This window comes from Nesoenas mayeri (genome assembly GCF_963082525.1).
Source record: "Nesoenas mayeri genome assembly, chromosome: 14".
Classification (NCBI taxonomy): Eukaryota; Metazoa; Chordata; class Aves; order Columbiformes; family Columbidae; genus Nesoenas; species Nesoenas mayeri.
The window spans coordinates 3151696-3177109 of record NC_137556.1 but is presented as its reverse complement, the minus strand read 5'-3'; the positions used below and the strand labels follow the sequence as shown (position 1 = coordinate 3177109).

The 25414-nt window shown below is 44.4% G+C and overlaps 1 protein-coding gene across 2 annotated transcripts in view; it reads right to left on the bottom strand.

Moving 5' to 3' along the window:
- Positions 1–3832: 3832 nt before the first annotated feature.
- Positions 3833–25414, bottom strand: part of NSG2 (neuronal vesicle trafficking associated 2) — a gene marked incomplete at both ends in the record, with an annotated part of 32281 nt that continues 10699 nt past the window's right edge. The window contains 3 exons of one of the 2 annotated variants that reach the window (XM_080352983.1): positions 3833–4024; positions 5582–5692; positions 22376–22495. In XM_080352983.1, the coding sequence (XP_080209109.1) occupies positions 3833–4024; positions 5582–5692; positions 22376–22495 (423 nt within the window). The remainder of the gene's footprint in view (positions 4025–5581; positions 5693–22375; positions 22496–25414) is intronic. The other variant, XM_080352984.1, reaches the window with a different exon arrangement.

Here is a 25414-nt window from a genome sequence, read left to right as displayed (position 1 = left end):
TGAAATCACCTCCAAGACCTGGGACAGACAGACACCGCTGGTTTTGCCAATGGTGTGTCCCACCAGCCACAGGGTCCTGCCATCAGCGTCTCCTCTTCTTGCACTGTTTTTGCAGGCGGTCCGAGAGGATTTGAATCGGCGGCGGAGCGATTCCCCTCGGAGCGCGCTGCTGTCAGCAGATGTTTGTAGCAACAATGGGCAGCTTTTCCAAAACAAGACAGTCCGTATTAGTCAAGTAGGATATACTGCTTTAGGGTCATTGGATTTCGACAGGAAAGCGATGCTTCCTTCCCTGTCTTGGCTGGTAGCCATCTCTTTTTCTCTTGCTCTCGGTCTTTCTCAGGCTCCAACAGCCACCATTTCTTCCTCCTCTTCCTGAGCCCATGCTGGGGGCAGCTGAGTTCCCATCATGGCATCACCACACCTTTTGTAAAGCTATTTTTTTCCCCACATGTTCTGCCCGTTATTCCACAGGATTGTCGCCTGCTCAGTAAGTCCCTGTCCACGCAACATTTGCTCACCTATGTGTTGACACTTCTCGTTCATCCCTTCCTACCACACCTGATAGGACAAACAGTCCATGCACTTACCTCCTGCATGACTGTCTCAGAAGACAGATCAACTCTTTCCAGTCCCAGTGGCCCGAAAGCATATTTTGGTGGAGAATTCAAAATCTGAACCCACTGCAGCAATCTAGGATAGCGGAGAAGATCGCCCAAAGGGACTGGTGCCTTAGCAGGGTCAGTCACAGATGAAGGGGTTGGAGCTGGCTTGACTTGCCCATCACATGTGTCAGGAGAAGTGCAAGGAAAGCTTTGGTCACCGGTACCATCCAGAGCTGAGACTGAGCCCTCACCCAGACACAAGCTCACAAAACCCGGCTCTGTAGAGCCAGGTAGGAGCTTTAGACTTCACAGAGAGATGACAACCAGGATGAGACTGCGCTATCACCAATACGCTACTTCAATCATCCCTGGAAACACACGATCAACCCTGAAGGAGGCTTTTAAAGACTGAAATAAGAAGATGTACTACAATTTCAATTTACTCCCTCTCTCTCTCTCTGTTACTGTGATTAAAATATGTGGGTGATCTTGGAAGCTGTACTGCAGCTTGTACAAAAACTGTAATAGCAACACTCTCAGTAATGGAACTTGCAGCTGGAGTTGGGCTGTTTGGTTTCTTTTCTTTTGCTCTCCCATGAGTCTTCCTCGGGTCTTTTTTTTTCCATTCTGCTCCACACAGATTTTGATCTTTACTTTATTAAATAGGAATGGTTATCCCCACTGACTCACTTATCTAATAATAACTAGAACCTTTTAATTCAAATGATTTGATTCCTGGGCTTTTTAGATTAAAGCAAACATATGGTTAGAGTATTACTGGGAGAGTGGCAATAGAAATACCACGGTCAAATTATCCCATGACTCAATTCTGCAAAGCACGCTGAATCCTTTTTAATACATTTCACAAGTACTCAGTGGTGATCTCTAACACCAGAGTGGTTTCTATCTTATGGTAGCTCAATTTCACAACTCTGAATATACTTTTTTTTTTGGAAGGAAAGCCATCCAAAGGCTTTTATAAAATGTTCTTCAGCCTTCAGGAATGAGCCAATTAAGTGCCAGGGTATCATTCCGTTTCAAAGAGCTGAAGGGCTCGAGGAAACACAATCTGCTTTCTGCACAATGTGAGATGAATATAGTTGTGGTTTCATTAGAAACCGAGCCGCAACAGACCCCAACTTTTCCAAAGTTCAGCTGTGGCTCTTGCTTTGGCAGCTGCATTTCCCTGCAGCGCTCTCTCTGTAACGGCCCTCCGTGAAGTCAAGAATCACCCATAGAAAGCAACTCCACTTGCTTGGAAGATCGCCTTGGGTTTAATTACTATTCTTCTCTTTGCAATTGAATAAACCTCCAGTGACTGAAGGGGAAAAGCTCTGAAAATGTCCCCTGAAAATCAGAGTCACATCGGGTCCTTCCCTCAGCATCCCCAGGCACACACACGTGTTCCCCTCCTCACCCCCCGGTCACCAAATAAACCTGCCAGAGCCACGGAGACACTCGGTCACATCTAGCTTTATTTTAATCCCGTCAGAAAAGTTCAAGAATTACACCAAAAAATACTTCAGTCTCTGCTACCTACTGACAAAAAATACACCACAAAATTATAAACTGTTCAGTGGTTTGCTGGAGTTTTGATTGTTGGTGGAGGGGGCGGTTTGTACATTTGGAGTGAGAAATGAATTTACAGGTGGAAGGGGAAGGAAGGATAGGAAATCAGACAATGGCATTTGGCACTACATTTTTAGCTACGCTATACAGTTATTTATCATGATGCCTGTTAGGACTGAGGAGTTCTGCCCTCATTTACACCCTCTAGTGTCTATGTATGCGAAATGGAGGACAAAACTGCCCAATGCGGGGGAAGAAGGGGCCAGTTCCTAATTTCCATCCCAGTCTAGCCACGAATCTGGAAAAGCAGCTGTAGTCAAAAGCGGACCTTGCGCTCCCTGCGCGCCCTGCTCCTGCTGCTCAGCCTCCCCTGCCTGTGCTGCCCAGGAGCGGAGCTGCTTTGCAGCTCAGAAAAGAAGATAATCCTTTTTGGTTTTTCATTCCAAATCCCACCAGTCTGTACTAATTGCACATGCCATTTGTGGGGAGAGGATGTTTTATGTTGTCCAGGACTGGATTAAGTTTGGGGTTTGGTCTGTGTTTGCACGCGGAGATTTGATAGGAGCCTTGTAATCTGAGTGGACGCTATGGCCATCCCTCTCTAATTACCTACAAGGACATTAAATACTGAAGTATCTGAAGCTGAAGGAGGGAAGCAGGAGCGTCCCATTTCATAGGTGAGGGAAAATTAGGGGCTGAAAAGCTAGAGGCTTAATACTGTTCTATACTATAAGCACTCTGGAGAGGCTGCTCAATGTGCAATGGCATTTCTTTGTCTCATGGTGACCCTCCGGAGGGAGCTCCCGAGGGATGAAGCCTCATGTAACTTGCCAAAGGTCACACAGGAAATCTTTGCCAGAAGCAGAAATACAGCCCTGATCTCCTGACTCCCAGCCCTGTGCTCAGAGTTATATTCTTGATTTCACTACGGCAGCCTCCGTCTGCTTCCATCCCGCTCCGTATCCAAATGCCAACCAGGATTTCAGCCCCAGACCTCAGCCAAGATCACCAGCACAGTGGTGGCTCATTACAAACGCCTCGATCTTTCTGGCTTGACTTGGACCACTGTGCAGGGCTGTGTGTGTTTGCACATGTGTGTGACTGAGGGAGGAAGGGATGCTCACATTCCTCTGTCAGCAAATGAACACTGATGCTAGATTCAATTCGACAGCAATATATTCCCCCTTTGGCAAGCAAAACAACATCACAACGTCTTTGTAACAGGTTCTCTCTACCCTCTCTCTCAAAAGGATTTCAGCTCTTCCTTCACTGCGTGTTAAGCCATGTCACAGCTTTCCAGCAATGATAAAACTTTGTGGGATTCTCTTTGCTGCTTTTATCCTCTCTGACTGTTCATCTAATTTGCTTTTTTTGTTTTTTAGTTTCTTTTTCTAACAAATAGTTAAGCAATGATTTAAAAATATTTTTACATCGTAAGGTACAGTCAACATCAAACATGCCTTTGTACAAGAGCTCAACTCGGTTACAAATCAACAAGAACAATGCACGAAAAGAAATATCCATTAAGATGACTCCTGCACTTGGTTTTTATTTATTCCTGCCGTGCTGTTAGCACAGCACCCTCAGCTAGAACAATGCAGTATAGACATGGTATTGTCCCCCCACCCTCCCGCTTTGCCCTTCACCACTTGGTAGCTTTAATGACCTTCTGTCTTGGCAGCCTTGGCTTCGTGGTTTACCGCTCCTGAGGACAGCCAGGGCGATACGGCCCGGGAGCTGGTCTGCTTGGCCATGCTGTAGTGGCTGATGACGGTGTAGAACCTGCCCCGGGAGTTGGAATCCTGTGCGGAGTAGTACGCGTCCAGCGAGGCCGGGATGCACCGCTTGTGCTGGAAACAGGGAGAAAGCAAGAGAGGTAGAACGTGGTCCCATCAGCCTCAGGCTCTCGCTTTAAAAACCTCAGGGTTAGCTGTTCACATGGATGACGCTGGACTCGCTGCAGCGAGAGCATCTGCTGCGCAGCCCCGACTGCCCATCAGCGCCGCGGGGACGCACAAAGGTTAGAGTCGGGCAGCAGCCCTCAAAACCTGTTGCTATTGGTAACCCTGATTGCAGCTGATTTCATCTGTGGAGGGGAAGTGGGGACTGTAAACCAAAGTTCTGACCAGTTTGGTACGTTACTGGCACGCACAGAGACCAAAGCCCCTTGCTGCAGCCTGAGCAGGGGTGGCTGAGCTGCAGCTTCTGCGTGCTGGACTGGAAGCTCTGCAGAGCAAAGTCCAGAATTAATCCTCAGCCAGAGGACGGGCAGAGGCAGAGCAAGGGCTGACATGCTGCTCTGCTGGAGTGTTTTGTCTCTGAGCTATAGGATGGCCACCTTGGTCAGGGATGGTTGAAGCACAGCCCAGCAGACCAGCCCTTGTCAGGCTCGGTTGTGCAGACGCTGCCCACGCGTCTCCATTGCGCCAGCGCAGACACTTGTGTGCTAAGAACTGCACAGATAAACCAATTCGCTTTGCGGCAGCTGTCAAAGTGCAATCGAACAGTAACAAATGTCGGACCAGTTGGGATTCACCCGAGTTGAAGTAGTACCAAGGACAAAAAGGGCCCCAGGTACAATTATTATTAAATGATGAGATAACCCAACTCCCAGTTTAATATGACTAGCTGAAATCTGAGTCCAAAACCTTTAATCTGTTTCAGAAGTTCAGGTCTGGATCTGATTCTGAAATTCATTACTCCGTTCTTACTTCATTTTTATATACCCTAAGAGAATAATTCACGATGACCAATACACCAACATGCCTACCCTGTTTTCCAGCCCACAGACTATTCCCAGAGTGGTCAAGACTCCTGTGAGTTTATGAGTTTATTCACAGTAAGGAGTCAGTGGACTATTTTGCCATTTTTTCTTCTTTTAATCTGAACAGACAAGATAGATAGTTCTCTGTGAATATTCAATATAAAACCACTGGGCAGCAGGGTTGGAGCAATTAAGTTACATGGTTTTGGTCTTGCTAGAGGCTTAAAAACACCTAAAAATTAACTACATGTGCTGATTCAGATTTCTTTCACAAAAAGGACACAGGCCAGCACTCCGGGAGTTTGCTTTGCATTAAAATGTATGCCAGTAAACCCCAGTCACTTGACTGTTTGGGAAGCAAACGTGGGATTCCAGCTGCAATAAATCCATTCACAAATATGAGGGATTGTTCCTGAACATCTGTCTGTAGTGTTCACCAAATGCTAATCCCAACAATTACAGTGTAACAGTAGCTGATGGAGGCAGATGGAAATCCACATTTCCCATAACGCTCTTCCCATTTCAACACATTCTTGCCAAATGTTCCGTTTGGCCTGGTCAAAAAAGCAGACTAGACTGTAACCGTGTAGTCAATTAGAGTCTATCATTATCTCAGGCAATTCGTCCATCTGAAGTTTCTTACCTTATAAACAAATCCATCTGGGCAACTGTGGTCGTAAGTAAAGGCTTTGTATACCACAAGAAACACTATGCAGGCAAGGAATGCAAGAGCCAGACTTATGAGAATAGTGACCTAAAAGAGAGGGATAATATTACTCTACACATGTTAAAATGGCATGCGAGTAACCTCATAATTAAATGACTTATAGTAACAGCCATCCTAACAGCCTGCAGTCTTCACTCCACTGTGCAGTACTTAACTAAGCATGGTAATTGAATGAATGCTACATCCAATAGCCCTGAATTCTCACATCATTTCCATCCCCCATAGACCTTCAGGAGTGCACATTCCTGTGTTTAATCCCTTGCAAATGTATGGGGTTTGCTGAGGCATTTGGTGTTCTCAGTGGCTTTGTGTTCCCATGCTCAGCATCATCTGCTGGCCCAGCAGGACCTGTCAGCAGCCAGACTCCACTTTCGGGCTCTAATCCATGCAGATAAGCTGCCTTATAACCATGGCAAGATCCTGCTTTTCTGATAGCAGAGCCAGGTGGGCAGGTAGGATAAATGAAGCCTTTGTAGGACATGTCCCTTTGTGCCTTGTAGGCAATGTGATGAGGATAAGTTATGCCTTGAGCACCCTGCAGAAGGGAGGCTGAGAGAAAGGGAATCCTCCTTCATTTATCAATGCTGTGAAAGGAGAATGCCCTGAGCACTGACAAATCCCAGCCTGTAAGTCCCACAGCATGTCCAAGAGTAGATGTTGGTGTTGGAAGTACCAGACACAACACCCTATTTGGGTCAAATATTCCCCCTCTCCTCATCCCCAAGCAGGTCGCTTTGCTGCACCATTCTGTTGCATTGCGGTAGCTCCCTTCTCTCCAGCCCTTACAGGTCCCTCTGGAATAGTTCATTCAACGGCGAGTTTCCTGGCCCTATTCAGATGTCTGGACCTGATTTTAGCTGAGCTGCGTCCTCCCTAAGGACCGAGCAGGGGTCCCAAACGCACTCTCATACTTCTCTTCCCCAAAGCTTTCTTGGTCCTAGCTGGTCATTCCACAAATGCAGCATAAATGGCCCCGGACTTCTACTGCCCAAACACAGCAACCCCTCCTGTTGACACTGCTGTCTCACACTGATCTAGATTGGCGTGGAAAACAAAACCATAATCCCTGGGGCTGCAGTGTTACCATGCAAACCAGAGCTCCTAATCAAATGAACTGACGCGCAGAGATGACGGGGGCGGGAGCAGCGGCGGGGAAGCGTTCGGAGCTGCGGCACGGCCAGCGGCGCGGGGAGGGAGCCGCGGCGGGTCCGGCTGGCCCCGGCGCCCCGGGACGGAGCACCAGCAGCGCAAGTGCAGGATGCGCCTCTGCACGGGGACGGGGCTGCAACGCTCCCTGCTCAGTGAGCCCAAGAGCCCGCGCTGAGGAGTTCTTACAGCAAAACACTGCGGTCAGCAATGGGTTGACAGGAGGGATAGTGAGCAATGAGGCTTTTTCCTATGCACAACCTCAGTCTGTTCGTTTCTGAGTCCAACTTTCCCATCGTGGCACCAGAAACCGAGCCCATGATGGCAAGTTTTCTGTTTTCCTCTGAGAGAACCACAACAGCAGGACATGGCAGGGACTGCAGGCATCCCTATTTGGGTCAAATATGCCCCCACTCCTCATCCCCAAGCAGGTCGCTTTGCTGCACCATTCTGTTGCATTGCGGTAGCTCCCTTCTCTCCAGCCCTTCCAGGTCCCTCTGGAATAGTTCATTCAACGGCGAGTTTCCTGGCCCTATTCAGATGTCTGGACCTGATTTTAGCCGAGCTGCGTCCTCCCTAAGGACTGAGCAGTCCATGCACATGATCATCCTTAAAAACATGCCCCCATCCAAATACCAGGGCTGCACCTACCAGTACTAGAAGCAATCATCACCATTTACTGCCCTAATGAGGACATTTTTGGGCTCTACCTTGTTATTTAGGGTTCATCCACCCTTTGGTTGTTGCAGTTATGTCACAATCCTCTTAATTTTCTTCTATGGGTGTTCAAAGAAATTGAATAGTTGATACAGGTGGAACTTGTTCCTCAGCTAATATACAGGAGATTGGTGATGGTAAAAAGTGGGGAAACACAGAGAGAATTCCTACAGTATAGTGGACAGGCTGGTCAAGAACAGCAGATAATAAAAAGCAAGCTGGCCACAGAATTCATCAATATAATATTATTAATATAAAGATAACATTATGTAATACTAGTAGTATTATATCAGCAAAGACATACTAATTGCTTAATATTGTTTCACACTGAATTTTGCTCTAATTCTCTCCTTCGGTCATGGTAGCAGCTGTAATTCTGACAAGCTCTATGACATGCAACGCCTGTACAGACTCCACGGGGCCACTGGAGCTGCCTGCAGTGCAGGAAAAGGCTTCTCACCCTCATCAATCCTGCAGAAAGATGCACTGCCTGGTGAGATGTGTTCCTATTAGACATCTCGCACGGCGCACTGGGACTGTTACTCGGAGAAGCTAAAGCAGCCCTGGCAATGCCACATCCAGAGCTCCAATTTTGGAGGCTGTTTTAAGACAAAAAGAGCGAAGGTAAACCTGCATGTATGGTGTTAAATCTGACCCAAGAAATCCAGTTGAAAAGTCAGGAAATAGAGGGGTGTGGAGACTGTATCTAGTAGGAGAGTTCATAAGTTCATTGTTAAGTCAGAATATTTTAGAATAAAGCACTAAAAGGTAAGAAAATTGGGGCTAACAGGCTTTTCTGGTGATGAACTGAAGCCCCAACCCGCCTTTTGGAATAATTGCCTGTATTAACCTCCTCCTTGGGGCCTAATTTGCTGCAAAATGGGTCAGTTAGGCAAAAGGCGGCTGCAGAGGGAGAAGCACTTACTGCTGGATCTCATCAGAGAACATGTGTAAGAGCCCTGGTGTGCTGACAAGGTAGCCGGTAGGAAAGGAGTGCAGTTGTACCAATTGCACTAGTCTGACCAAGAAAATATGGGCTCCACCTCCTTTCCATCCACGCACACTTGCCTGCAAGTTTGAATGGAAATACTTCAGACCAGCTTCGTGGTACCTCGTCCCTTTTCATAGTGCTGAAGAGAAAGAAGTCTCAGTTGGATTTAATGGAGATGGAAATGTAACTTGCCGTAATTTCTGCCGCAAAGAGAAGTCAGATTACACTTGAAAATAAATGTTAAAATGTCACTTTGAAATAGTCTAGTCGAAAGGTGAGACTTCCAGATTAATTATGCTAAGACTCTCTACCTTTTCTAACAGACCTGGGAAAAAATCCCCTCTCCAACAAGACCCATCACAACCCAGCTCTGGCAGGCCAGCGTGGAACAGCGTTTCCCCATGTAGAGTGAGTGTCCATCCCAATTAAAAGAGGAGCATGTTAGGCCTGGTACTTCTACCAATGACAAGTTATGCAGTAATACAAAGATGACCATGACACGAGTCCCCTTTGAGGTCAGTTTGACGGTACTAAAGCAACGTGTACATCTTGCTCTACCAAAGCAAATGCTTAGAAAGCAACTCTGGCTAGAAATTCAGAAAATCAGAAATGCTCGGCTCTCCAGTTTGGCTGTTCTGTCCTAAATACAATGCACAGTGAAAAAAAGAAACCTTGCTTGGGTTAACCTGAAAGAACAAACTTGTGCTGAGGGCAAAGGAAGAGAAAATGGGCAACGAAATTACACCAAATGCCACCAGGAAATGCATGGAGTGTAACTCAGTGAGAAAGTACCTCTTGTTCCTGAGCAATGAGAAGCTGCTCATCCTTTAGCTTTCTTTAGTAAATACAACCTTCCTAAAGTTCTTCCTTCAGCTTTCAGAAAAAAGTCTGGAGCAAGAATGAACGTCACTTCTTTTGTTAAATCCAATGCACATGCACAGCCTATGGAAATGACCATTAGTAATGCAATTTGACTGGTTCCTTTCCTCTTGTCTGCCCACTGAGCCCCTAAAAATAATAAATTCCCCTCTGGTTTGTCACTCTGCTCTGGCAAAGTGCTGACACCCAATTCATCACCCCCAGGAGCAGGTCCCTCCCTCTGGGCTGTAATTGAGCCCGTTCTCACCTCCCTCCTGCTGCTTCATGCACTTGCAAAATTACAGCGTGACACAACATTACACACGATGACACGTCGTGTAAAATTGCTCTGGGCTGAAATGTCGTGTAAAATGTTAAAACCCAGAGGAAAGGGCAGAAAAACCCACACCCCCCTCCCCGCCCACAGATATTTTGCCATGCCAGAGCTAAGATCCACTTCTCGAGCTATTCCAGAACATACAAAGCTTCATGAACATTCAAATACCAAAGAATCACAGAGCTGCAATACTTAATAAACCTCCGCTCTTTTTTATGATGAACATGAACCCTGGCAGACTCTAAGCAATATAAACACTCACGGAGGGGAAATAAAATGTAGTGCGCAGATAAAACCTAGAAGTGCTGCAGGCACGAATCTGTCACGTGTGGCTGCTCGGGTGGCAGCAGAGGGGGATTTGCCTGCCCTCCCCACAGTCTTACATGACTCTCAAAGGTTCCCTTAGGAGAGGAGTGTCTGCTGGAATGGAGAAGAGAGAACATCATTATCAGACCAAAAAACTCCCCATCCTCTACAAAACGTGGGAAGATGCTCTTAACGTCCATGAAAGACAATGTCAATCTCCCATCCGCAACAGCACACCTGGCTTGGTTCCTCCCTACCTATCCCACAGATGAAGTAAATGTTGCATTTTCACACCGCCATGGGCCAAACAAAAAGATAAATCCTCATCAGCATGTAAGTTGCCACTAGGTTTTGCTCCAGCGAGGTTACATCTAATTGCGATGGTGCTCCAGTTGACCTGGTTCTCACGCTGTCCATCAAAGGATCCATCCTGCTCTCTTTGATTTCAACAGCTGCCCATGGCTTATTGTTTCATCAAAAATTCACTTTTTCCCTCTCTAGCTACAGTGAAAACCCTTATTTAAAAGCAAACCAGAGAGCAATGCCACATCCAAACAGCAGGGCGTTCTTTTAATAGCCACTTCCATTGCGAAGTTTCTACATTTTCATTCCTTATTGCAAAAGATTTCGGATTTATGCCCCTAGTTTTCAGCGGGGGGGTGCACCCTTCACTCCCCATGGCACTCAACAAAGGCTGAGAGCTGCTGGTTCCTCCAAGAATCGAACCTTAGGGGCTTCCTTTGTTTTTTGGGAACACTATTGCACAGAGCAGTTATTCCTAAGGAAGGATTTTCAGACGGCATGTGGGGAAGGTCCATCAGCAGATGGCAGTTCCCTCAACTTTACGCACTGTTTGAAATGAGTTGGTAAGTATTATTTTTCCTCGCGGTGACTGGATGCAGACAGCTCCCCATTAGTATTCGGCATCCAACCCGCGCTGGTGAGCTGCCGGGGGGGTGGTTTTGTTCCCACTTAAGCCACATATTACTCGCATTAGCAGCTGGAGGAACGTAACTTATAATCACGGCCTCGGTGTCTGGGGTTGTTGTTCCACCTTTACGTTTTGTTCCAGGCTCCCTCGATGGTGTCACACACTGTGGGGACTCGGCATAAATATGGTAAAAAAGAAATAATAATAATTGGATAGGGAGACAAAATAACATGGGTGTTCAAAGGCAAACCACCTCACGGTGAAGACATCCTACAGAACTGTGCAGCAACACCTTTTGAAGAAGTAAAGAGCTGTTTTCTCTAACCCAAACCAGAGTTATTCCATGAAATTAATCACGATTAATCCAACAAATTTACTCTGTTCAACGTGGGCGGCAGAAGGAGCTCGGTAAGATTCCAAAAAGATTCGACATTTGTATGGAGAGCCTCCACATGGCTCCAAGTAGGGCTTAATAAAACAAAAGGTAAAGCCGCCTCTTCTTCCCCCACTGCGTTCTTGCATTTGATGGTACGAACCAGTCATCCAGATCCAGATCCGCAAGGGCAGTCAGGTGTCTAAATCTCCTTTGGTTTCCTACAGGACACTAAAACCATTAGGGACCTTTTGTAGGCTCAGGTGTGTTCAGAGGGGTAAGAAATTGTCCATTGTGCTGTGACACATCTGCCTCTGTGTCATTCCATTGAAGGAATTACCTTGGTTCTTATTTCCACTTCGTAGGAGAAAAAGTATTTTGAATGAGGCAAAATTTAAAAATTGGCAGAAATTCTGTCAAGGTTATCGTCACAGAAGGGCATGAGAGCCACACTTGGATAGGCAACGAGGCTCTTTCCATAGTTTACAGCAATGCCATTACACCTGGAAACCTATCAATTCATTGCCAACCCAGTTAACAGTGAAACTTCAGGAAGGTAATTGCTTTCCCCTTCATCTCAGAACTTCTTCCAGCTGATAATTAGATGTAAGACTGACGACATTAGATCTCAACATGAAAGCTATGGCTAAAGTGAAAGACCCTGGTGTCCATCCGGACTGACCCACCTGCATGCCAGGATAAAACCCAAGCCTGAATCACTCCATGGTTTGAATCCAGGCTGCTGATGTAAGAACATCCAGGCTGACAGGTCACTTGGATGGATCGACTGGGGGCATCAGGACTCTGAAATACACCCCAAGAAGAGCTGCTCCACTGTTTAGACTCGGCCAAAGAACAAGGGTGGTGCATTGCCCTGCACCCTGTTACACAGCCCGAGCTGCAGGTAAAAACTATTAGGCTGCATTTCTTCAAAAATGGCATTTCACTTCTGTTTTTTTAACAGTCTTTTTGTAACAAGTTGCTGCTTTTTCTGATTTTATAGCCTCTGAAAATCTGAAAGGCTAACTGAAAAAAAGTGACACAATTGGGTCTTCATATTTGCTTGATACTGTTCAGGAAGATGTAGGATTTGTCCTTTATTATTACAGTACAGCTTTATTCCAGATGGTGTCCAGATTCTTAAATAGCATCTCTCAAGAGACGCTTTGTAAGAGGGAAATGTCCTTAGTCATGTACCTAAAGCTTCAGAGCTACAGGAAAATATCCTTAGGAACGCATGGCTTCTTACATGTCACTTAGGCGGGTTTCTTTTTCATCCTTTACCTTAGAATCCATAACCATAAATTGCGCCCAATTATCCTAAGAACACCGAACACCATCCATGAGGATGATGTAACCTTGGGGTTCAAAAACACCTCACATCTGCTCCAGTATTTCATGGGTTCTTTTCAGCCCAGCAATCGAAGTCCAAAAGGCTCACACAGCAGATAAATGAGAGGGTCACTTCTCCAACCACCCTAAAGCCTCCAAGGTGTTGATGTGAAACAGCTGTTTCCCAGCCAGTTTGCTATCCCAGCCATGTCCCCGCCATGTCCCCATCTCTGCAGGTGCCACCCCACCAGGACCACACCAGTGACCCTCTCCAACTTTGCAAACCTTAAAAAGAAACATCCACCTTCCAAGATGACAGCGTACCCACCAGCAATTCCTCTGTGAGTGCAGCACGAGTGTGGAACAAGAACACCATGTATCGAAGCGATTTGTCAAATAATTAAATTATGCACACAATAACTAGCTGGCTCAATTATGTTAGCCAGTCTCCATCATGTAATATAATTTCTAGTGGCTGTTTAGGCACTAATAGCCTCAGATCTTTTTAACTGTGTCTGGTGCCAGCTGCGATCTGCATGACGTCTTTCTGTGCCAAGTCAAACCCCTTGAAAGGAAAATTCATGGCTCATTTGCCAAGCCCCCATTCCTTACAGAAGGTCTAAAATGACATTTTCAATAAGGCTGCTTCCACCATTGAGTATTAGTGAATTTCTACTTAGGTAGAAAAAAAGCTCTGTTTGGTTTGCTTTTTCTTTTCCGCCATTTAATGTCATTAAAAAACCCCTCATCAGAATAGGCTGGCATATTGAGATGCTATAATATTGCTTCTAGGAACACCAAATAAGTACATGACCTTTTTGGCAGAACATACGGGTATTGAAAGGTCTTTTGTTCCCCCCTCCTCCTCCTAGAATAATATTTTCTCCCCTTTTCAACTATCATAAGCCTTCTGTCCTTATTTCTGTGACTCTGCTACCTTCAAAAGAAAAGAAGCAAACAACTAAAATTAAACAAGTGGGGTGACTCAGGGCCACTGCTTATCAAGGTGCTTTTCTTCCCAAACCCATGGTCCCGATCACACCTGACACACCATTTCATGAGCTGAGCAATGCTGGAAGGGGCTTCCTTCCACATCACTAATTTGAGATGGTTTTTCAATTAATGGGATTGCAGCAGAGATCTATCATCTCCACAGATAACCCTTCATGCTGCAGTTTCCCATCGCACTGTGCAAAGCATGTCCCTTCATGTGACAAAGGGTGCCTCAGCTCATCAAGGGCCCTTTTAAAATGCATTAGGAGGAATACAAGACAAATCAAGTCATCAATAAAATGTCTCCTTGCCTACCCTTTGCCTACCAAGTTGTAACCTCTGAAGAATCTCATACATGCAAAATCAGCCCCTCTGCCCGCTGCCCTTGCGTTGCTTTTGGTGCAGGGAAAGCATTGGGAGCCATGAGGAAGAACATGGCAAAAGACTTGGGACATGCGGGGTGAGTTTCTGCTCTGCTGCCTTTCTTTGGCCGCTGATCCACACTCAAGTGCAGCCTAAGTGTCTGCAGTCTAAGTCCCCAAAAGTTTGGCTTTTTCTGGGCCTGTTTGTGCAAAACCACCCAAGCACCAGCCAGGGCATGAGATAACCTTCCCCTGCCACTCCCCGCTCTCATGGACTTCTTAGATAAAACACAATCGAAGGTCGAGCTTGCACAAATTAAAACACCTTTGTTCAGTGCACCCTTGTGGTTAAAAAAAACAATCAGTTGGAAGTTCATTCCTTCCAGAAGGTCAACATGTTCATATGCATTTCAGCATCTATATCTACCACCACGGGTCAGGTAATAAAGCTGATAATATGGCAGCATTCATGGTCCACTACACCCATTTCTCTTAAAAAAACTCTCTTATTATGTGTGTGCTTCACACAAGGACAAAGTGAGGGCTTGGTGAGCAAAGTGTCCCATGGCTAACTTAAGAATCAAAAGCCTTTCCATTTTAAATTAGAAATGTGAGGTTTTATTGCTGCAAATGACTTACAAAAGCTACTCTTTTAAAAACAAACAACAAAAATGAATAATCTAGCTGATTACGATGCCTTCAAAGGCATGAGCCCAGTCCCATTAGCTGTGGATCTGACACAACAGGCTTAATACATCTGCAAGTACTAACGAGAGGGAGCTCAGGTCTGTTTAACATTCAACCACCAGCCTGTACTGCTTTATAAATAGAGAGAATGAAACAGGACATGGGGCAAAAAATGTACGAGTGAAGCATTTCTCTTCTCTGATTATTATATTTTTTTAGCATTCTGTGGTTTGGCTACAAGACTCAAAATGGACTTCATGACGGTCAATAATCTTTGCTTTGGCTTCAGTCTGCTGAAAACTCTCTCCTTCTCCATCTCATTCGGTCCCTTTTGCTACATTAGCCAAACTGGTATTAAGCACATTTCACTCCACCTCAAATGCTGACAAGAAAATTACTCAAAAAATCGAGTTTACTGTAGGGTGGCAGAGGTATCAGAACGTAACACGGCTTTGTGCTGTTGCAGACAAAGATGCAGCGTAAGACATCATTCAGATGAAATGGAAACTGCAATTACATTTTGTAATGAGCAGAATGGGTATCTCCGTGCAGTCGCTTAGGAAAATCTTTTTCGAGCATTTTGTTCCAAAGCGTAGGGTTAGTGGAGGTTTCTGCTCTGTAACTCCCTTCTTCCTCCAATATATCATAGTTCGGAGAATTTAGATTCAGCAGGTCTGCCCCACAAACCCTTAGTCGTGAATATTCTCTGTGACTTCCATTTTTAGCCATTTTCTGCACAGCAATTAACTTTCTTCTTCTCTCCAAAAATCAATTAAAGGAAAAAAATAACCCCGAACAAGGCTGTTCCGCTGGTTACTCTGTCAGTGCTTGCAGATGGAAAAATACAATATATTTGAGGTGATTTTTCTGACTTTGTAGAACAGTATGCGCGTGTGTTTCTACAAAAATAAGAATAGGCAATGATCTATTTAATACAAAAGCTATGTCTTTATTTTCTTTCCCTTTGCTTTGCTCGGCGGTCCCTAAGCCAGCCGTATAGAGCATTCTAGTTAAATCAAAATATAGGTTTTTTCTGTGTGTTTTACACATGGAAACTCTTCCTGGCTTCAGCTTCTTGGGCCCCAGGCTGCACCAGGAGGGCAGGGATTAGCTGAGAACTCTTACGGAAAGCACAGACTTGTACCCAGACAGGGAAACCTTGCAGGGTTTATAGCACCAGACCTTGAGATGTGACCAGAAATATCTGTTTTCTGCCAGCTTAGCCACAAATCCCCAGTCGGCTCCTCCCCACAGCTCCGAATTGTCACTGACGATCACAAACGGCTCCATCAATCTACCTGAGTGCCAGCTGTGAGACCAACTGGGACAGATGTGACCGATCCTCTTCTCTTCCCATCACAGCCAGAGGAGGAGAAGGACGATTTCTGAGCCCAGGCAGAAAAATGATGAGCGACATTTCGCACCTCCCTCTAGACACACCGTAATTGAGAGTCTGGATCCACACAGGGGCCCGTTTGCGTCGGATGTAAGTGGACGCAAGGGCAGAAAGGGCTGGGCAGTGGATTTTTGACAAAGGAGAAACTGAGACCTTCTGCATTGCAGTGGAAAATATTCAGGCTCCAAAGCAAAGGCAAAGCTTGGCCTTTAGAGACACATCATTCCATCACTGTTTGGAGAAGACCCAGGTGTTGTGAGGGCCACCTGACCCCCCCTCAAAAAGCACATACCCACCAGGAAAGGAGATCTCCTGATGATATTATAGCTGAGAACTCCCCAGGGGAGCGAATGAGCCTCTAAATCAGTCCCTGGAGACTGAGATCAACCCCTTCACACCGACACCTCTCCAAGGCTCAATGGGGAAACACCAAACCATCCTCAGCACTGGTGCAAAATGCCTGAACACTATCACCCCGACCGCCTTTCGGGTTTTCCTCCCCTTCGTTCCTTGTTCTCCCGGATCACACAGCCCATCAAAACACTGCGCAGCCTGGAAACGTCTCAGCCACATTAGCAATTATCACCAAAGTGAGAAAAATCCCTGTGTATCAGAGCGTGTTCCCTCCCTCGAGCACCGCGCACATTAGTCAGTGTAATGGGATCTTTCAGCAGCCACTCTGCATCGCCCAGATAACCGATGTGATGTGGCAGTCACCATGGTAACGTTGTTATTGGTAGTATTAAAAAGCAGTAAGGAAAATGGTCCTGCTCACACTCAGGAGTCCTTTCTCTAGGAGTTACTCCTGCCCTCTGATAACTTAATAATTAGGGAATCTTGTTTTGTAGGGTGCGGCCGGAGACAAATCAATTTTGTTCTAAGTCTTTCACATTCGGTCAGACAAAAATAATTGTTTCAAGGCATGAGCATTTCAATGGCAGAAACAATTGAACAGGTTCCACTATATTGTAAGAACCTGTTGAAAAGTGTGTTGAATAACAACATCCCGTGGATACTGGACCTGCATCTATCACAGCAGTTTCAGGATGGAGAGAGGTGAGGGTTGATCTAGGGATAAGAAATATCTTGTCATTGCATACTCAAAAGGAATGGATTGCACAGCCAGTGACAATACTTGCAGATGATTTTTTCCAGGTAGATAAATTGCTCACAATAAAACATCTTAAATATCTCAATTTCTCTCCTGTACACCCACTCCCAACTTATTCTGTTAAAGACAAGTACACAGTTTAATTATTCCAACTCTGAAAAAACAGTAACTTCAGCTTTGCTAAGAAAATGATCCAAGCAAAGGAAAGAACTGTGGAAGACTTGAGAAGTCAGATAACTACAGCAGGTAACTATAATGCAGCTAATAGTTACTAAATCACTGTCTCCCCAAAAAAGTAGTAATGAATAGCTCTATGGCGTTTAGTGATACCCTGTTTCCCTGAAAATAAGCCCTACCCTGAAAATAAGCCCTAATGTGACTTTTCAGCATTTTTGAGGACGCTTGAAATATAAGTCCTACTCCAAAAATAAGCCCTACTTACAGTTCATAAAAAAGTCAATTTAAATAGGGTCCAGGCAGCTATACATGTAAAAAAGTACTAAGTTTTGGAGCAAAAATTAATATAAGACCCTGTCTTATTTTCAGGGAAACAGGGTAACAGAGGTCAAATGGGTTGCAAGTGAAGCTGTGTAATAAAGAGCAATTTGTGCAAAACCAGTAACAGGCGGGCAGTTACGTGTGTCAACCTAACACTCCGTGTTGTAAACCTACACTGAAAAGCCTCTCCAGGACCTTTTCTGGTGCTATTTGGAGACAGAAATATCTGGGCAAGCTCAGGGCTAGCGCAGGTCTGCCCGCACTCAGCGGGTCCGACTGCATTAAGCAAAAATCCATCAGCAACTCTTCACCAGCTTGTTTCTTCTTAAGCAGGATGCTGATGTGTTGAACACAAGCTCCAGGTGAGTAACAGTCAAGAAAGTGAAGAGAAACCCACTCTTCACCTTATAAATGCTTCTGGTTGATTTCTGTGTCATCCGGACTGGCCAGAAGACAAAAGGAGTCATGAGAAAGTCTGTTTTCCAGAAGTAACAAGACCTTTCATTCAATGGATAATCTGCTTGAAGAGGGAAAGAGCATTTGACCTCATTTCAGCACAGACAGAAAGATATAAGGGCAGAAACTCGTGAGAATGAAGACACTTGCATATGAGAGATTGTTCTTAAAAGCTGTAACATAAGATATCACTGGCAAAAAGCAGTAAGCCCTCTCTCAAATGCAAAGGGTTAGATCTGTTGTCCCACAAAGGAACATGATTCTGTGGAGCCATCACATTTGCAGACCTTTCCTAGTGCACCTCAGTGTCATCACTGGATGGCCAAGCATGACCTGCACCACTTCCAAAGCGTGCAAAATGGAAGACAAACACCAGCCACCATTCCCCTCCAGACTGAGAAACCTTGGTATTCATCCTTACTGCGAAATAAGATCTTTGCAGTTCAAAAAATTCCTAGAGGGACACACTCAAAAGGCATCGACACTCTGGAGGAGACGAGGTCTATAAACCATTGCCAGTCAGCTTGGAAAAGATGTTGTCATTGCTTCCCTGAGGAGGAGTAAAATGATAAAGGAAATTTCTTTTATGTATGGAGGGCTCAACCATAATGCTATTTTAACATCATTTTCTTGTAACTATTTAAACATTTGTTATAAAGTATGTATAGGGTGACTCATTCCACTGAAGAATTAGCCTAATTGGTCAAACTTCCAGGACACTGTGTGCTGAGCTACAGAGAATCATCATCTCATCTATTAGGAGATGTGACAAGTTGCAGAAGCGATCTAAAATTACTGGAAGAGGTGGTGTGAAATAAGAACCGTCGCCTAGGGACAGTCTCTTCTTTACGATAATTAAAGAGCTCAGATCTGTGCTATTCTGGATGGATGAAAAATATGCATGCATAAGCTTAGATTCTGGCTTTGGCTTGCTCATGCGAGCAAGGTGTCTAATAATTCATTAGCCTCTTCAATAAAAGATATCCAAAAGGTGGAATAAAGGGCATCTGTGGATTTGACTGCCATGTTCACATGGCCCCAACATTCACACCAGAGATCCTGCTCTTCTGTATAATGCAGCTACATGATGCAAGAAAATAGAGAACCTGGGAAAAATGTCCTTCTTCCCTGAGCGTGTTCCCATAGCAAGTGACCACAAGTAGAGGAAAGAAAAGCACTTCATCTACTGAAACAGGAATGTTCAAACCCTCTCCGAAGAGAATATTATGGGGTGGGGAGCACAGCCGTAAGGATGGAGTCCCAGCAGTGTTTTTCCACAAGTACTTAGTAATGACAGAGATTCACTTTGCCATATTTCTGTTTCAAGTGATGGTAATTGTACTCTTTGGGTGAAAAATAAAATATAAGACATCTCACTTCATGTTTCCCAGGATGCCAAAGCAGTGCAATAGCAGACAGAAGGGGATCTCTTGGCTAATTCTCTGCACCGTCTTTCTTTCCAGGCTCTTTCCCCAGCACACCGAGATGGATTCCTCCTCAGATTAGTAAAGTCATGATAGCAAAATTGCTCCCTACAAAACCCCTTGAATTCAAGCATTGCTATGGACTCACCCTAGCTGTACCCGCATTTCCCATACAGATCTGACATATTTAGAGTGCACTAAACCAATGGACCATCTACACTTGAATGGACTTTTTGCCTTTCCCTCCATTACTCCTCTTGCACAAATCAATGGGATGATTTACTTGCTTCTGCCAGTATATAGCTACCAACAGCCCAGCTCAACTGCAGACAAATACTTTGATTTTAGTAAGTGTGTTAGAAGAAGGTATGGATGATATTTCCAACGCACCACATACCAGAAAGCTATATAAAGCCACCAGCCATGATCTCATTTATATTTCCATTTTTTAAGCTTTTTAAAGTATAGCTAAACTGAGACAGTAACAGTTAAGTATTTACTACGATTTCCTCTTACAAAAAACAACTGTAAAATGATTTCATCAGTACCAAATAATAGGCCTGCGTATAACCAGAGGGCAGTATTTTTAATAATGTCACTAAAAATATGCTCTGGTATAAAAAAAAAAATGTGATGCAATAAAAAAAAAGTACAAAATTTAATGAAATCTTACCTATTATCTGAGCTCATTTTTGTCAGGAAATAATATTACAAACTTAATACGATACATGGAAGCCTTATGAAAAGCAGGCAGGGAGAGGCTTATAGTCTTATCCAGTATTAGACGAGGGGCTGAGTGATTAATACGTTGACATTGAAGTGCTGAGAATGAAAATCATATGGACTTTAGGGAAAGGAAATAGCTGGAAAATGAAAGTGCGGTGCTGCCAGGCTGCAGAGGAGGAGGCAGAGGAAAATCAGATGCTCTCTAGCAGGAGTAGATGAAGTCAGATCTATCCGTAGCCGTGGGTGAGCTGTGTATCTAACCTATGGGCCATCGGCATACATGGTGCGTATGGATGAGATGTTCTTGATTGTTTTTTTTGAAATAACAAGGCCAGATCTTTTGATGGGATTAAAGCCTGGTCTTGCGCTGACCTTAACACTGTTCAGGGCTGCGGGATTAAGTTTTAAATACCCAGCGAAGCACTAGTACTTGCAATATCAATAATGCCATTTACTGCGGGTCACGAGCCAATGCATCGCTTCCAGGAGACTCCACATTTACTGGTGTTTCTCAGGCACAGTGTGTCTGGTTCTGATTTGTATGTTGCTCACACTGGAAAACATCTGCTGTGGTTTCCAAGCCTGGGGATTTAACTGTGGCTGTTTAAGTTACTAGTGGTAGCAATGGAGAGTCACTATTGGTGGTAAACAGGTGCTACACATGCAATGAGATCAGTGAAGACATCAGTCCAACACAACAGTGTGTAAGTCCCTGATAAGTAATTTAGATCAAAACATGTGATGTCCACTGAAAAAACAACAACAAAAGTAAAAATAAAAGCTATAAACATTTATTCACAGATCTCTTAGAATAAATTATGGCTTTAAACACCCTGGGTGGAAACAACAGAATTGTCCTTGTGAACTACGTGTCAGTGAATTTGGGGAAAAAAACCTGAAACAGTGTCACTCTATAGTCTTTAGAAGAGAGTAGGTAAACATTTCTCCTTTCAAAAGCTGAACAAACCTTATTGTGAAGTTTATCGAGGATGAATGGTAACCGTTTTTTATGGCTCACTTCCCAATTTTAAAGGTGATCGTTTTCTTCTAAAGTACTAGAAAATTATTGTAATAAACTTCTTTATTTCTTGCAACACCCAGAACAACTGAGCCAAATGAGAGGCCACGCAGTCCCTGGAGTCGATTCCTATTGATTGCCGAGGATGACACCCTTTCACCAAAATTGATAAGCCAAACCCTAGCTTTCTGAGGAGCAACACTATGGCTGGCCACTGCCTATTTGCTATGTTTTCTACTCAAATCATTGATATTCCCTCTGATTTTAGAAACGTGAAATCAGCTCTCACACGGTTATCACTGCCACGCTCTGCGGTTTAGGAAAAGCACCGTATCTTCTCAATGAAAAGGGAGAAATCACCAGCGGCTACCGAATGTTAGGAGGAACGGAGCTGTTCTAATATGCTGCAGCCAACAGGAACTGAGGGCACTCAATAGCTCATGAGTTTCTTTCCATGTTTGAGTAGCGCCTGTTGAAATTGCTCAAGGAAACGTTTTTTCATCAAAAAATTTCAGTTCCTGTGAAGCAAAACTGCTTCCAGGATGGGAAATGCTCGGATACTTGTCTAACATCTCATTTTTAATCCAGTTTGAAATGGATTTTAACTTATATTAGTATAAATATGTAATAATGAAATATTTTAAATAGGAAAAGGGTTGTTTGACTACAAGACAGAAGACTGTTTCAAAGGAGAAATAAACTGGCTCAATCAAGCTTCACTGTGATATTTTAGTTCTTTTTAAACACAAATGCCCGAGAACAAGAAAAGAGTCAAACTTGTTTTACTTTCAATTTGGGATGGAAAACATTTTCATAAGTTTTCCCGGGAAAAGGAAAACATTTCCCACTTTAGATCTAATTATGAAAAGGTATTTTCATGATTGTCCCCCCAAAAAGAAAAGGCTTTATATTCCTGGAGATAAACCTCTCCTTGACCCCAGTGATGAACAGAGTGTTGCATTTGTTATGTCCTCACTGTCACTTGGATTCGGTTATTTTAAAACAAATAGCATTTGCATCAGAAGGCAGCACAACAACCATTTCTTACCTTTAGTCTTTCTGTGACACCATCAGTGAAACTGACTGTGAATTCAGCAATTTTGGGCACTCTGAGTTTTCCTTTGTTCTTCTGGTCAGGCTGATATTCTGTTCTTGTTTTCACAATTACCTGGAAAATACCGACACTTTTAAGGTTTCTGCACCGAGCATACATTTGGTTGTTTTTATTGTTATCTAAGCTTTTCTATATAAACCATCCCCTGGACCTACACAAGTACCTTGGGACCATAAATCAACAGAAACAAATCATACCCTCAGCAACTAAGGGAGACAGACAAACAGGCACATACACAGACCTAGGACAGTGATCTTATCACGCTGAGTCTTAAAACAAGACAGCAAAATGTCTGACACTCATTTTGTTTAGGACTAAGCATATAATTTTTATGTTCTATTCAACAGGCAGAACACGCAGAATAACAGCCCATCCTAAAGAGGAGCCTCGCTTATTAAAAGCCCCATCCTAACAAGTTCCACTGAAGCCAATTTAAACACAGGCCATTTGGTGTGTCATTTATTCTGGCTCCAGATTATCAATATTAATCTCATACTATCACCTCGGGTTTGCCCCAGAAGATCTCAGTGTCATTTGCTGACTAATCCAGGTCCTACTGATGGTATAAAAATGAGGTGTCTCATGCCAATGGAGAAGCCCTAAGTGGCTTTTATAAGGCTACAGTCAAATTACCAAAACCGCATTGTCAATCTACATCGAATTTACTTGTAACCTAGAATGACTCTAAATATTTTGGGCAAAATGCACTCAGAGCAAACACAGAAAAGGTAACACCTAATGCCAGCTGCTCCCAGAGGGGACAAGCATCAGGGCTCTGCTCTGAAACTAATAGTCCCTCAGAGGACTGAGTGCATCCATCCCATTATACACAAGAAGCTCAAAAACTACCCATCCATGAGCGTATGCAGCACAACAGCGATGTGAGAGCATGCCAGGATAGCTACACTGCCCTCATCTAGCTGGAAAATGCAAGAGAAGACAAAATGGCCTTGTCTTCAGCACTGGCCAAGAGCTGGAGCATCATCCATAGAGAGGGAGTTGAGGTCTTGAAGGACAGAAAAAGATGAAGTGATGCGCAAGGTTGAGATACCAGCTGATGAAGACCTTATTTCCAAATGAAGACAGCAAAGTCTGATTTGGACCAGAGAAAACCCCAGGTATTTAATCCTCCTGCACTTCACACCATGTGAAAAATCAGTGAGGGAAAATCAGCGTGGAGGCATAAGCCAATTTTCTGGATTCAAATGCAAATCATTAAAGACTGATGAATATTTACATCCTTCAGTGAATCCCTCTCAATAATATTTATTACAGCAGCATTTGCAACATTAAGACTTGGGAAGAAGAGGGGACAAAAAGCCACTCACACATATTTATATCAGCAGTTTGGAACTCATGATTTCTGATGACACAACATAGATGATGAGATACGACACGTGGGGGCAAGCGTGATGCGTTAGGTTTGGGATGAACCCTGACCCTGCTCTGAACCTATTATTGAATCTAACCCCACAGAGTGGAGTACATAAAGCAAAGCATCCTCTCCATCCAGGACAAACTGGCCCAGTTTAGCTCTGAACAAGCAACAACCTCATTTTTTCACTCAAAAGGAGGCAAGTGCACTCAGGACTGCACTCAGGACCCCACACACCTGGCCCCCAGCTTCCCACCCTCCTCGCTGGCCTTTTGTAAGCCCAGAACAGTAAATTACAGAGTGTCGGCCGCCAACACCTGCCAAACAGCGTTTGGAAATTGCACTCATTCTGTTCTCAAATCTACCAGTCGCAGTGTCCAGGTCTCCCAAATTGACGCTTCCTGCCCGAGATAAATCTCAGTTGCTGACAAAATCTCTAAACATACACAAGGGCTTTCTCACAAACTCTAACGTTAGATCTTAATGAACCACCACGAAGCCAGAATATAAGGAAAAAATTGAAAGCCTCACTTGTTTCTAGATGTAATTTCATTTTCTTTCACTCTGTGTCATTAATGCTAGTTTTCTTATGGGTATTTTTTAATTGTTGTTACACTCAACTAATATCTTATAAGCAAGAGAATTTGAATTATGCTGTCTACAGGGATCCAGCATGAGACTGAACATAAACCCACACAGCCCTTCATGAGGCACCACATTCAAGTCCAATAGCAATGTCTATCACGTCTGCGAATAAATAAAGCAGCTCAGTCCCCAGCCAGATCAGAAGCTCCTTGAGACCCATTTGCTGCCTGTGCCAGCAGTGAAATGTGTCTGTGTGCACAAGGCTGGACTCATCCCGCTGGTCAGTGCTTCGCAGAGAAATCTGCAGAGGTATCAAAAAGCTTTAGTAGAGGAGCTAAGAAGTACTTTTGCTAAATGCCTTTTGGCATTGCAAAAGCTAAATATCTGCTCTGCGGGAGTATCTTTGTCAGACACCTGGTGGAATTACTCAGCAGAAGAAAGACAGGTCGGTCAGTCAGGTGTCCTCTTTAAAGAAGAGCGCGGAAATAAAATGACAAAGGACAAACAGAGCACTGGAAACCTGTAGCGCGGGGGTAGCGTTCAATATTGCGGCAGGAACGATAAAAACGCAATTCTGCTGAGGGCGCTGGGTGCAAATTTAGAAGGAAAGAGCTACCTCTTATTCAGTCGCCTACGGTCCAAATAAATACGCCCGAGCACGGATCCCACTTTGGCAGCAGCGTTCACCCGTCTCCTCGGGGAGCCCACGCAAAGGCGTGGAAACCGAGACATGTTCATCACGGTCCCGGAGCCTCCTGCAGCGAGACCGGCCCGGCCAGGACCCCCCAGCAGCCCAGCCACGAGCAAACATTGTGGGTGGGGATACGGACAGACACCCGTATCCCCAGTGCAGCCTCCAGTGGAGCGTTTGCTGCCCCGACAGCCTCCCATGCAAATGTCACTTGTGTCTCTGGAACGTCTCCACATGAGAGCTGCTCACAACCCAAAGGAACTTTTCTAACGCACCAAGTATTAATCTAAGCACAAATTTTAAAAGGAACAATTAATCTTAT